Here is a 15,126-nt window from a genome sequence, read left to right as displayed (position 1 = left end):
CTCCATGTTAAAGGTCCAGTATTTTCCTGATTAGCATGCTTATTAACTGGCTAAACGATTTTTCTGACATACATATAATATGCTATAAACATTAGACTCACAATAAGGAAAAGACCTGTATATATGACTTTTCACTTGTGCCTGATGTACAAAATACTACTAAACCAAGTTGGAAAGAATAAAACCTATTAATTTACAGGGATTCAAGGAGGTATCTCCTTGAAAAATCTTTAATATAAAGGTATAAGGGTACTTATAATGACTTACTAAAAGCGCTTAATAAATTTAAAAGAAAATTTAAAAATTTCTTGAAACAAATGAAAATGGAAACATAACATACCAAAACCTATAGGATATAGCAAAAAAGTACTAAGAGGAAAATTTATAGCAATGAGCACCCACATCCTAAAACTAGAAAAACTTCAAATAAGCAACATAAATATGCATCTTATGGAACTAGAAAAGCAAGAGTAAGCCAAATCCAAAATTAGTAGAAGAAAAGAAAATGAAAAATAAAGATTAGAGCAGGAATAAATGAAATTGAAACCAAGAAAACAATACAAAGATTAAGGAAATGAAAAAATGATTTTTTAAAAAAAGATAAACAAAATCAACAAACTGTTAGCCAGACTAAGAAAAAAAAGGGATGACTCAAATAAAATCAGAAATTTTAAAAAACGGAGACATTACAACTAATATTTCAGAAATTCAAAGGGTCATTACAGACTACTACGACCAACAAATGCCAGTAAGTTAGAAAACCTAGAAAAAATGGATAAATTCCTAGATGTATATATACAATCTACCAAGATGGAACCACGAAGAAATAAAAAACCTGAATAGATCAATAACAAGGAATGAGACCAAACCTGTAATAAAAAGTTTCCCAGTCGCCAGGACCGGTGGCTCATGCCTGTAAGCCCAGCACTTTGGGAGGCCAAGGTGGATGGATCACTTAAGGTCAGGAGTTTGAGACTGAACTGGAGAAACCCTGTCTCTACTAAAAATACAAAAACTAGCTGGGTGTGGTGGCTAGTGCCTGTAATCCCAGCTACTCGGGAGGCTGAGGCAAGAGAATCACTTAAACATGGGAGGTGGAGGTTGCAGACCACACCACTGTACTCCAGCCCGGGCAACAAAGCAAGACTCCATCTCAAAAAAAAAATAAAAGTATCCCAGCAAAGAAAAGCCCAGAACCCAATGGCTTCATTGCTGAATTTTACCAAACATCTAAATAGAACTAATACCAATCCTACTCAAACTATTCCAAAAATAGATGAGGAGAGACAGTTTCAAACTCATTCTACAAGGACAGTATTACCAATACCAAAACCAAACAAAGAAAACTGTAGGACAATATCTCTAATAAAAATTGATGTAAACATCCTCTAGAAAATACCAGCAAAGCAAATGCAACAACATATTAAAAAGATCATTCATCATGACAAAGTAGGATTTATCCCAAGGATATAAGAATGGTTCAACATATGCAAATAAATCAATGTGATACATTATATCAACAGAATGAAGGACAAAAATCATATGATCATTTTAATTGATGCTTAAAAAGCATTTGATAAAATTCAAAGCCTCTTCATGATAAAAATCCTAGAAAGACTGGATCTGGAAGAAACATATCTCAACACAATAAAAGCCATATATGACAGACCCACAGTTACTATCATTTTGAATGAGAAAAAAAAAAAAAAAACCTGAAAGCCTTTCCTCTAAAATTTGGAACAATACAAAGATGTCCACTTTTACAAGTTATTCAACACAGTACTGGAAGTCCTAGCTAGAGTAATCAGACAAGAGAAAGAAATAAAAGGCATCCAGATTAAAAAGGGAAAAGTCAAATTATCCTTCTTTGCAGATGATATGACTTTCTATTTGGAGAAACCTAAGACTCCACCAAAAAACTATTAGAACTGATAAACAAATTCATTGAAGTTGCAGAATACAAAATCAACATATGAGAATCAGTAGCATTTCTATATGCCAACAGCGAATACTCTGAAAAAGATATCAAGAAAGTAATCCCATTTACAATAACAAAAAATAAAATAACCTAGAAAGAAATTTAAAGAAGTAAAAGATTGCTACAATGAAAACTATAAAACACTGATGCAAGAAATTGAAGTGGACACAATTGAAAGATTCCATGTTTATTGATTGGAAAAATCAATATTGTTAAAATGTCCAGACTAGCCAAAGCAATCTACAGACTCAATGCAATCGCTTTCAAAATCCCAATACCATTCTTCACAGAAATAGAAAAAAATAATCCTAAAATTTACATGGAACTACAAAAGAGCCAGAATAGCCAAAGTTATCCTTATCAAAGAGAACAAAGCTGGAGGAATCACATTTGGCTTAGAATTGCACTACAGAGCTACTGAACCAAAACAGCATGATACTTGCATAAAAACAGACACATAGAAAGCAATGGAACAGAAAAGAGAGCCAGAAGCAAAAAATAAATCCACACATTTACAGGGAACTCACTTTCAACAAAGATTCCAAGAATATACAGTGAGGACAGGAGGTCAGTCTCAATAAATGGTGCTGGGAAAATTTAATATCCAAGCGCAGAATGAAACTAGACCCCTATCACTTTCCATATACAAAAATCAAATCAAAATGGATTACAGACTTAAATCTAAGACCGCCAACTATGAAACTACTAAAAGAAAACATTGGAGAAGCTCTTCAGGACATTGGTCTGGGCAAAGATTTCTTGAGTAATAACCCACAGGCAGTAGCAATCAAAGCAAAAATGAACAAATGGCATCACATCAAGTTAAAAGAGCAAAAGTACAGAGTAATAGGAAATAAGCTGCTAAACTACTTTTCTATAGGAACTTTTGGTAGTAAATGTTGGCAGCATTTTTTGTTATTTTACATGGCTATGGTTCAGTTTTATACCTGGTTAAACTAATCATTTTCATACTTCACTGTTATAAAGAGTATCGTAAAACATAAACAGTGCTTTCCTTCCTCGATTGCCATTTACTAATAGATTCAGAGCTGTATAGACTAAGCCAGCTCTACTGCTAAGTAATGGAAGCAATGTAATTATAACTTCATTAGTATTTAACCATGGTTTTGCAAACTGTTATAAAATATTTCATAGTAGTTATGAAATCTTGGATAAGGTGCTTTCTTAGAATTTTGTTTTCTACATCTGTAAAAGAGACTGCATTAGATGATCTCTGTTTATTTCCTGAAACTTTCTAAATTTGTCTATACATTTTGTAGTAATTAGTTAACCCTTAACATTTTCTTTAAAAAACTCTCATTTTATTTCTCAAGGATCTAGAAATAGAAATTCCATTTGACCCAGCAACCCATTACTGGGTTTATACCCGAAGAACTATAAATTGTTCTACTATAAAGACACACGTACCTGTATGTTCATTGAAGCCTGTGTACAATAGCAAAGACCTGGAAGCAACCCAAATGCCCATCAATAATAGACTGGACAAAGAAAATGTGGTACATATACACCATGGAATAGCATGCAGTCATAAAAAACAATGAGTTCGTGTCCTTTGTAGGGACTTGGATGAATCTGGAAACCATCATTCTCAGTAAACTAACACAAGAACAGAAAGCCAAACACTGTATGTTCTCACTCATAGGTGGGTGTTGAACAGCCAGAACACATGGACTCAGGGAGAGGAACAAAACACACTGGGGGCAGTTGAGGGGATAGGGAAGAGACAGAGGGGAGTGGGGAGGGAAGGGAGGGTGGGGAGGGATAACATGGGGAGAAATGCCAGATACAGTATGCACCTAAAGTAAAATATATAAATTAAAAAAAAAGAAAACAACTCATTTTTCAGATAGTTTTTTCATTTTGATTTACTTAACTATAAGGAAATCTAATTGGATTGTTTGTAACACCAATGATAAATGCTTGAGAGACGAATACACCACTCTCCATGATGTGATTATTATGCAATGCATGTTTATATCAAAACATCTCATGTATCCCATAAATATATACACCTACTATGTACCCACAAAAGTTACAAACAACAAAATTTAAAATAATAAAAGTAAATAAAATAAAATTCTAAGCCCTTTCCTGGTAATATTGAATGTGCTTCACTGTCAGTGATTTTTTCTTATGTGATGTCTTAACAGTCTTTTTTCTTTTTTTTTTCAGATGAGTCTCATTTTGTCACCCAGGCTGGAGTCCAGTAGCGTGATCTCCGCCTCCCAGCTTCAGGCAACTCTCCTGCCTCAGCCTCCCAAATAGCTGAGATTACAGGTGCGTACCACCACACCCAGCTAATTTCTGTATTTTTAGTAGAGATGGGTTTCACCATGTTGGCAAGGCTGGTCTTGAACACCTGACCTCAAGTGATCTGCCTGCCTCACCTTCCCAAAATGCTGGGATTATAGGTGTGAGCCACCATGCCTAACCTACTTTCTTATTCTATTTGGAATGGAGACAGAGAAATTGAGCCCCCCAAAATATGACTTATTTTTAAATCAAAATATTAAAGTTTGTCAGTATTCATAGCAAGAAAAAAATTTTTTAATTATGTTATATTTCTGTTTCTACTCGTCCAAAAAGTAGATTTTTAAAATCTTATCTTTTGACTGCAAATACTTATATTAATATAACAAAGAATTGACAAGTTTTATTCACAGAAAAACTTTATGAAACTCAATGATGTATTACACAAGCATTAATTGCTAACAGCTACTAATAACCAATAGAAAGAAAATAAATAAACTAAATGGGCGTGGAGTATACAGTAAGACAGGTATTAACTAAAAGCTTTGCTAATTTGAACTAAATTTCCAAATGAAAAAATAAAAAGCATACAAATTACAGTTCTCTTTTTTTATTGTATTAAGATGAATATTTGACAATTTAAGGGTGATTATTACTTTTATATAAAAAGTTTTACTTAATGAATTAATGAATTCCCAACCATAAAATAGTGTTTGGATCATAGTAGATACCCAATAAAAGTATGTTAAATAAATGAGTTAAAGCCAAGTTTCTTTTTGAAAATAAGGCCAAGAAAAACTTAAATGCTTGAAAACACATTATTGATTACTTATAGGCAGAGATATTTCATATGAGGACAGGAAAACTTAGTTCAAACTAAACGAACAAAGAACAGGAACAGTTCTAGTCAAGAACAATGTAAAATGTTCTCAGCTCAATCTACAATTAATTATATTCTGCCATTATATCTTCAGACAAGAGCAAATTTAAAATCACATACTTTTTTTTTTTGAGATGGAGTCTCGCGTTGTTGCCCAGGCTGGAGTGCAATTGCACAATCTCAGCTCACTGCAACCTCTGCCTTCCAGGTTCAAGTGATTCCCCTGCCTCAGCTTCCCGAGTAGCTGGGATTACAGGTGCCCACCACCATACCCAGCTAATTTTTTGTATTTTTAGTAAAGACAGGGTTTTGCCATGTTGGCCAGGCTGGTCTCAAACTCCTAACCTCGTAATCCGCCTGTCTCAGCCTCCCAAAGTGCTGGGATTACAGGCATGAGCCACTGCGCCCAGCCTAAAATCACATATTTTAAGATTCAGTTTAAGATATCAGAAATGTAAATGAGAAAGTCTTCTTTATTTTCCACTTCACTTATTCAACAGATATTTATTCAACACTTACAATAGCAACTGCTTATTCCTTCCCTTTTTAGGTCCAGTGGATTAAGCAAACCAGAAACAGATTAGTCAAGACTGAATAAGAGGACAGTCTTTGCAATGTCAACTGTCATAACTCATTTTCCATTTAAATTCCTATTGTGTCATATACAGTGTTTACAATATTTACAATACCCAGCTCAGCTTTATGTATTTATTTCTTCTAAAAATAAAACAATGTCTGCCATTTTTATGGCATGCATTAAATTGTACCTTAATTTTTTTCTCTTGCATTGACTTACAGATGCGCTCTCTTAGGGGTTTTATCGAGTTATTCACTTGTGTGGGAGACCTATGTCAAAAAAAAAAGGCAAAAATTTACTACTATGGTTGGAATGTTTGTTTCCCTCCAAAATTCACATTGAAACTTAATTCCCAATACAACACTGTTTTTCCTCAACTTATGATAGGATTACCTCCAGATAAACTCATCATAAATTGAAAATACTGTTAAGTCAAAATGCATTTAATACACCCAATCTACCGAATCTCATAGCTTAGCCTAGCCTATCTTAAACATGGAATTAGTACATTCCAGTATCTGTTGGGCAAAATCATCAGGCAACACAGGAGAGTATCAGTGTCTGTCTGAGTACTGTGGTTTACTGCTGCTGCCCAGAATTATGAGAGAATACTGTTCCACATATTGCTAGCTCAGGAAAAGACCCAAATTCAAAATTCGAGGCACAGTTTCTACTGATTGTGTATAGCTTTCACACAATTGTCAAGTTGTGGGAATCGTAAAATCACACATTAAAGTATCATAAATTGGAGACCATGTATGGTATTAAGAGGTGGGGTCTTTCAGGGTGATTCAATCATGAGGATTCTGTCCTCATGAATGGGATTAGTGCCCTTATGAAAAGGTTTGTGGGAGCACTTTTTGCCCTTCAGTCTTCCCAGCCACGTGAAAACCCAGTAAGAAAATACCATCTATGGGGAAGAGGCCCTCATCAGACACCAGATCTGCTGGAGCTTTGATCTTAGACTTCGAGACTCCAGAACTATGGGAAACAAATTTATTTTACTTAGAAATTATCTAGTCTGGGGTGTTTTGCTACAACAGCCTGAACAGATGAAGACACTTATAAACCAAAGTGGCTTTTAAGCTAGTATCTTCCCCCCTCCTACACAAAACCACACTTAAAGGACAACTGAATCTATGTGTTTATAATACAGTCATGTATGTGCTGCATAATGACATCTTGGTCAACAACATATCACATATTTGACAGTGATGCCATAAGATTATAATGAAGCTAAAAAATTCCTATCATGTAAATACTTACCTTTATGTTACTATTTCCTTATACTATTTAGTACAATAACATACTGTACAGGTTTGTAGCCTAGGTGTGTAATAGGCTATACCATTTAAGTATACTCTATCTATAATGTTCATATGCAAAATTGCCTAATGATGTCTTTATCAGAATGTATCCCCATCATTAAACAACACATGACTTTTCTTTATAAAAGTGTCAGTATTTCCATTCTGAAAATCCTAAATATTAATAATTTGCTTAATTAATCCAGTAACTAAATATTTCATGAGCTTCTACTAGCTGTAAGGCACTATACAAGATACTGTGAAGAACAGAAAGTTGACTAATTTATTGGTCTTATATGCAAGCATCCCGAAGTCTAAGCAAAGAACATAAGAAATCCACATAACTAAAATTCAAAATAGTATGGGAATTCAAAAGAGAAAAACACAGAAATAGGAGAGTCAGGGAAGGTACAATGGAGAAGACCCATCTTACAGTTTTGGATTCAGACCAACTTGTACACCTTAATAAATTAATCCCTTTTGGCTTAATAGAGCCAGAGTCAGAACCCCCTTGACTCAAATGACTATTACGCAAGAATAAAAATAGCCTACCCTAAGAAAGAATAGTTGACAACCTTAAATTGATATACCCCCTTGTCCTTAATTTTATCATTTCAGTGTAGTCCATTTACTTTACCACAGACCAGAGCTTGTCTGCACAATGACAATTAGAAATGTGAATGTAGAATCCAAATTGTAAACAACAGCAATGTGTTCAGTGACACGATTAAGTAAAGAAAAATCTTTTTTTTTTTTTTTTTTTTTTTTAAGAGAACAGAGTCTTGCTCTGTTGCCCAGGATAGAGCATAGTGGTGCAATCATAGCTCACTGCAGCCTCAAGCAATCCTAGGCTCCCAAGTGGCTGGGACTACAGGCATGAGACACCACACTGGCTAATTCTTTTTTATTTTTGCAGAGAAAGTGTCTTATTATGTTGCAGATTGACCTCACACTCCTGGTCTCAGGCAATGCTACTGCCTTGGCCTCCTAAAGCTCTGGGATTATTAGCATAAGCCACCACGTCTGGCCTAGAAAGATCCCTTTTTAAAATGGACTCTAGGATTAAATTTGTTAGAAAAAAAAAATTATGAAAGAAAAATAACTTTGTCTAAGAAAATGAATTCAATCTGAGAGAAAATTGACATTATTTATATTTCTACCTAAAAGCAAACTTGTTAAACAGAAGATAAAAAGAGGAAAAAAAAAGGGTTCATTTTTTTTTTTTTCTTTTTACTGCTTTCTGGGATTTCAGTACCAGGTATAAGTAAATCATTGATAAAAATATTCATCGTTAATAAAATATTTGGGCATTCTGAGGTAGAATGTGGAAGAATTATTTCATGTCAGATATAAAAAACAGTTATGGAAGTTGGTAAAGAAGATGAGATTTAGAGGAATTAGATGACAACACTGAATGACAGACCACTGTAAAGCTTCTGTTTAAAGAGAAGAGAAGAGAAAGGATATCGAAGCACAGGAGAGAGTACATGAAGCCAGAATAGCTTCAGTAGAAAATAGAAGAGATCAAACAGTAAGATAATTTTGTGAAAATTCTCTGCAGTGTAGTAAATACAATTTTAAGTGGTTGTTCTAAAAATTTTAATGTTTCTTAGTGAACGTCCTATTAATTAAAAATATCAACCTACTCAATGACTAACCCAATCATTAAAACTGAAGAGTATCTGCTACAGATGAAATTGCATCACCCCAATAAATATAAGTTGAAGGCTTAACTCCCAAATATGACTGTATTTGGAGATACGGCTTTTAGGAGGTAATTAAGACTAAATGAGGTCACATGGGTGGGATCTGAATCCAACAGGACAGCTGGCCTTATAAGAAGATAAAGCGATCTCTCTCCATGTGCTTCTACCAAGGAAAGGACATGTGAGCACACAGCAAAAAGGTAGTCACCTGTATCCCAAGGAGAAAGCCCTCATCAGCCCTCCCCATGCTGGCACCCTGATCTCCACTTCCAGCCCAAAGAGAAAATAGGTTTCTGTTGTTGAAGCCACCCAGTCTATAGTATTTTGTTATAGCAGCCTGAGTAGACTAAGACAGCATCAATGTCTTATACATAATACCAGCATTAATTGGGTAAATATTTTTCTGCAAAATTTGAAGAAGAACCAGGAGCTGTCAATTCCAGTGTAAGTTTGGTATGTGCTGTTTCTTATTCTAGGCAGACTAGCAATCCTGGTAGCATAGGCCTCAGGCTTTAGGAAAGATACTCTTGCTAATTGCTAACATACCTTACTTGGGCAAATTACTTAATATCTCTCAAGCCTCTAATTCTTCACTTATAAAGTGGAGTCTCTAATTCTTCACTTATGAACATGGTGGTTGGGAAGGCTGAAATAATTTAACTGAAAACATTTAGCAAAATTTTTGACACACAGCAAAGGAAATACATATTTTCAAAGCAAGAAAAGAAGAACTTAAAACAACACTGAAACCAAAGACACCTCTCATGCTGTACTCTCATAAAATATTACTTCTTTTACATATAACCTCTGAATTCAAATGTTCAATCTCCCTTTAATTAACTTTTATTTTCTTTCTTCACAATTTCTATAGTTTCTAAGTCCCCCACCATAAGCATATTTTTTATAATTCTCTAGAATTAACATTTGTAATACACATAACTTCCACATTACTTACCTAAAAAGTGTAAGAATAGAAATTCCATTATGATGAATGGTGTTTTCCTCATCATATAAAAGCTCTGCTTTGTTTTTGGTAGGAATACTAGCTGCTTCTTCATCCAAAAGAACTAGTAAGGTTTTCACAGTATCTCTGCCACAGTATGCAGTGCCATGGTTTATGGCATGAGATTTTGGCTAAGACAAAACATAATTTTAAGTAAATGTAATAATCACCCCAGCTGAGTGAATGGCCACACTTTTCCATTCCCTGTGCCACTAGCCTCTTTCTTCTCTTGTTGAAATAATAAAACATCAGCTATAATAAGTGGCTGTAAGGCATGTAACCATTTTTCCTTAAGTAAGGTGACCATTTTTTCCTTAAGTCATGCTATAATCAACCTTACCAATTCCAGATATACAAAAATAATAGCATCAAAAGAAGACATTAGGTTCGGGTCAAAATAACAACAGGCTCTGAGTCAGAAAAATTGAGCCACTATCTAGCTATGTGACATCAACCCCATGACTTAACATCTCAATTTATTTTTCTCATCCGTCAAAGATGGATGAGGTTCTGGCCATCTAAATACAGGCCCCATGGATGACTGTAAAGATCAAATACAAAAATGAAAAGCTAGTTGACATTCATTCATTTAATAATCATTGATAAGTATATATTATGTCCCAAGCACTGTGTTTAAAGGTGACAACCACTGCCTTCAAAGAACCCATAGCTTCCTTGATAAGATAAATAAGTAACTGAAAATTGCAGTACAGAATGCTAAGTGCTATTTCTAATAAATGTATACACAGTGCAGTGGGAGTACAAAAGGGGTACCCTGGCAACAAAGATGATTCCACAGTGGAGGAGGCAGCTGGAGGAAGAAGAAAGCATGGTGCTTTCAGAGGATCAGGTAGCATGGCATGGCTGAAGAATAAGGTAAAAGCGGGGAAGTGATATGATGTGAGCCTGGGAAACTTTGTATATCATGTCAAGAAGTTATAAGCCAGTCTATTGCAGAGAAAAATCTCTTGCTTTATTAAGCAAGGAAGTAAAATGATGCTATTTAGATTTTAAAGAATCAACAATGGCAATGTGGAAAATATATTGCAAGATACAAATGTTATAAAATCTGGAGACAGGACCACAAATTAAAGGCTATAATAGATCAGTTTAGAAATAGAGGGTTCTGAACTAAGATAGCAGTAATAGATATAAAGCTTATTAAAAAGGGAAAGCTGAAAAAACTTCATGACTAGGATAGAATAATTATATATTTTACAATAAAAAATATTAAGTATAGATACATGTAAGCACAAACTCTGAAGGCATTTCTGGCTGGAATTGATACCAACTTATCAGTTGTATATCCTGTATAATTCTAGAGAAGGTGCTTGACTTCTCTGTTCTTAAACACCCTGAAAAAATAGAGGCAATGATAATGCCTAACCCAGAGGGTTGCTGGACATTATGCCTAGATATTAAAGCTGCATCTTCTGGGGCCATCTGTTGTAAACTGTGCCAGTTTCTTCAGCTTTCATCAATATCGTCTTGGCCTTATTTCTCTGTTGGCAGACTCAGGCTACCAGGTGAACTATAATGTATATAGCTCCACTGGAACTGTAACAAATTGCCTATCACAATCTGGTTCTTCACACATATTTTTCGTTAGTACCAGAGAATTCCATATTGCTTAATAGTAACTTCATGAGTACTACTTGATTATATCTTTCAAAGGTCTCTGATTTGGTTAAAAACATGAAACTAAGAACGAGATTGTTAGTATCTTTACTTCTTCTACCAAGAAATGGAAGCAATTGATGTTAATTATTTGAAGGTGACAATTCCTGATTTATACTTATAGTAATAACCCAGTTGTCACTGGAGCCAAACTACTCATCAGGAAGTGTTAACACACATGAAACACAGAGGGCAACATCCCTGAATCTTCCCCACCTTCAAAGTAAACCTAAAAACAAGCATTGTTATAGAAAAATAGCTAAAAGTGGTCCCAGAGGGCTGTGAGTGAGTGAATGAATGATAAATAATAAAAACTAAGCAAAAGTCTTTCTTCATACACTGGCTATCATAATCACACCTAGTGATAAGGGGCCTTCAGAAAAATTGAATAAATTGCAATAAATGAACTATTCTACTCTAAAATTCTGTTCTAAAAACACAGTAGTCAATTTTTCCTATAATGCTGTGGGTTAGAATCCATTCTATTTGATTATCTGCATAAAAAATTAAGAATAAGTAAATGTTCTGGGAATATACAGTTTAAAAACTGCCAGCTACAGGTTGTAATAGACTGAGAATGGAGGTAGAAAATAAGAGATCACAGAGATAAAAGAAAAGTAAACTGCTGAATGGAAGCAATTTCTAACAGGACTGTTGTCCTAATATGATGCTCACTATTAAAGTCAGAAACAGAAAAAACAGGCTCTTATATCTGAGTAAATGGGAAAGTAATTGTTTTTAAGAGTATCTATAGAAAAATATCATAAAACACTTGAATATCCATCAAGAATTGTAAGATATTAGTACTAAAAGGAATACCAGAGATTACCCAATGCCTTACTTTAACAAATTCAGAAATCTGCCCAAAATATGTGATAATTTACCCAAGTTGAACATATAATCCTAAGTAATCCTATTGAGAAACTTACATTTTCAACATCATTTTAGAGCATAGGAAACACACTCTTCTGACTTAAGTAGCAATAATAAACCATTTCTACAATAAATACAAGAGATAATGATTTGTATAAAAGGATAATGAAAAATAAAAAGCTCATTACCCGAGCAGGACTGATGTCAGTAGTGGTAACAGCTACAACACCTTCTTGAGAATTGATAATATTTTTAATCCTGAAATCCAAATCCTGAGCAACTTCCTCTATCGCTTTGTAAAAAGGATCCCTGCTGTTCTGGCCTTTAATCAGCTGCATCCTTATCACTGATAATATTTGACCCCCTGCAAGGCTGCAAATAGAAATAAGATTGCCTTATAACAGTATTACAAATAACAATATGCTTACAGACTTGAAAATACAATTTTCAGAGTTAATCAACACTTTTCAAAGAATATAGCTTTGATCTTACAAATCAGTTAAAGCATTTAAGAAAAAGATGAGGACCATTGGGAAAAAAATTGTAAAAGTCTGTCTAAAAGCAAGTAATTTCAACAAGTTACTTCTTCCTTGATTTGAAAGCTGAAGAGAAATAATTTAGTTATATGTGAAATATGATAACAGGTTCAGAAGTGGTTATATACATGCAATATATTTAAAATATATACATTTAGATACAACTAAAATAACAAAAAGTTACCTCTCATTGAATACCTAGATTCTTACATTAATTTAATCTTAAAACCAATTCAGTAAATTGATATTATTATCCATAAATCACAAATGAGATAACTGAGTCCCATAAAGGTTAAATGGTTTGTCCAAGAACACATGGTGTTCTGGAGGGAAGAGACAGGGAGAAAGGAAACTGACCTGAAAAACATGATATTGCATTCCAATAAGTGAAAGGTTATTCTATGGAAGAGGAAACCAAGCAAGTTAGTACTGATCTAAAGCAAAAAAGAAATTGGACCAAGTATGGCCAACAGACAAGTATTTTTTAAAAAACCTGAAATTGATGTTTCTTTATACCACACCTCAATCTAAGAGTTTGGGTTGCAGCTTCTGCTTTAAAGGACAAATGTGAGAAACATATGAGGAAGGATTTCAGTCCATTTTAAGAAAGAAATGAGGTATGTCCAAAAGAAGAGGATTTTATTTTAAAGCCAAGAGATCCCATCCCTAGGGATATCACTGGAAAGGTTGCACAGTGCAGCCTTTGGTCTGGTCTGACTACAGACCATGAAGTGAGGCTGCCTGAGCACAAATCACAGCTCTGCCACTTTCAACCTTGGATATGCTATTAAACTTCTCTTTTGTAGTGGCATAAAGGAAATCATGAAATAAAATTTTCACCCTCACTGCCTTATTGCCAGGTTGTATGTTTTATGAAATGCCAGGTTCCCTAACAAGCACTAGAAATATGATCGTTCACATTTAAATAGCTGGTCCAGATAAAAGAGGGAAGTTAGAAGAAAACTGCAGAGAGACTTAGTGTATGATGACAATGTATTTTCCTGTTCATCAGACTCATATCGAGCATTTGTTTAAAACATCAACTTCAGATCCCATCCTACAAAATTACAATCTCCAGAGAAGAGCACTGAATGTTTGCATTGTTTTAGAAATACTGCAGGTGATTCTTATGATTAGGCAAGGGTGAAGAAAAAGTCATGAAAAAATCAGCTCCTTGAGAAAGCAATCATATTTTACTAATCTTCACATTGTCAGTTTGCATTTGGCACACAGATGATTGATGTATGTTTGTTGAATAAATGAATACTATCATATGCAACAATATAAAGTTTTTAATAGTAAGACAAATGATATATAGTTTACTATTATTCACATGATTATTTGTAATACAAAAGTACTTAGGAGGTGTCTACTTACACAATGGCATACTAGATACCCTGAAAAACATCTTATTGAATAGAGAAAAATCTCCAAGTACCACCCAATCTCTCCCTCAAAAAGGAACCAATCAGAGCTGGTGTGGTAAGTTGAAAGCTGTGCATAGCAAACAAGCAGGATAACATCCAAATGACAAACATCTAGTAGCACTGTGATCAGGATACAAAGCTCTGGTCTCGCAACAAGGTGGAAGAGGACAAGCAAGGACTTTCACGTTCAGTCTGAACCTTCCAAGGAAGAAGCAGCTAGTATGGTTTTTACTAGATTTATTCTATGTACTTTATATTTTTGAAGTTTTTTTCCTTCTATTTAGTAATGATACAGAAATTCAGTTGCACTTCATTTATTGGCCTTGTGTCCAGCAAAACTCTTAAACTCTACTGCCAATTTTAATAATTTGCCTTTAGATTCTTGAGGTTTTCTATATAATTAGCCATTAGCCATATTATCATCAAATAGGATTTTATTTTTTTGTTATATCTCCTATTTCTTTTTGTCTTACTACATTGAATTGGATATCTGATGCTATGTTGAAAAGAAACAATGACAACAGAAACTCTTGTCTTATTCTTAAGCTGAACGCTAAAACATTTTACCATTAACTCGGTTTTTATAGAAACACTTTTGTCAAGTTAAAGTCCTTATTCTTAATTTATCTTTAAACTGAGGGCTTAGCCCTGTAGAGTGGGTGTTTCCTATTCATCTCCCCACGTTGGCCAGTTCTTGGGCTGTCTAAAAGCTAGCTTCCCTTCTTGACTTGTCTCTCTGGCTTTCCTCCTTCACCTATTTTTGACCTGTATTTTCATTACATTTGCCTACTTACCAATGCATTAAAGAAGCGTTTTTGAAATATGCTATCCAACATTATTAATTATTTTCAATGGAAGAAACAAGCTGAGGGCGTAGTCTGCCAAACTTCT

General features: G+C 34.4%; 1 protein-coding gene across 5 annotated transcripts in view; it reads right to left on the bottom strand.

Annotated features, from left to right (window-relative positions):
• Window positions 1–15,126, bottom strand: part of PARPBP (PARP1 binding protein) — a 71,865-nt gene that overhangs the window by 12,575 nt on the left and 44,164 nt on the right. For all 5 annotated transcript variants that reach the window (XM_032299380.1, XM_032299375.1, XM_032299378.1 and 2 more), the window contains 3 exons: window positions 12,461–12,644; window positions 9,675–9,853; window positions 5,897–5,975 (listed from right to left, as the gene is read on the bottom strand). In XM_032299380.1, the coding sequence (XP_032155271.1) occupies window positions 5,897–5,975; window positions 9,675–9,853; window positions 12,461–12,644 (442 nt within the window). The remainder of the gene's footprint in view (window positions 1–5,896; window positions 5,976–9,674; window positions 9,854–12,460; window positions 12,645–15,126) is intronic.

The sequence above is a fragment of the Sapajus apella genome, unplaced genomic scaffold (genome assembly GCF_009761245.1).
Source record: "Sapajus apella isolate SASKATOON/1434 unplaced genomic scaffold, GSC_monkey_1.0 scaffold2, whole genome shotgun sequence".
Lineage (NCBI taxonomy): Eukaryota > Metazoa > Chordata > Mammalia > Primates > Cebidae > Sapajus > Sapajus apella.
Note: the sequence above shows the minus strand (reverse complement) of the source record. Positions and strands in the feature narration are given on the sequence as shown.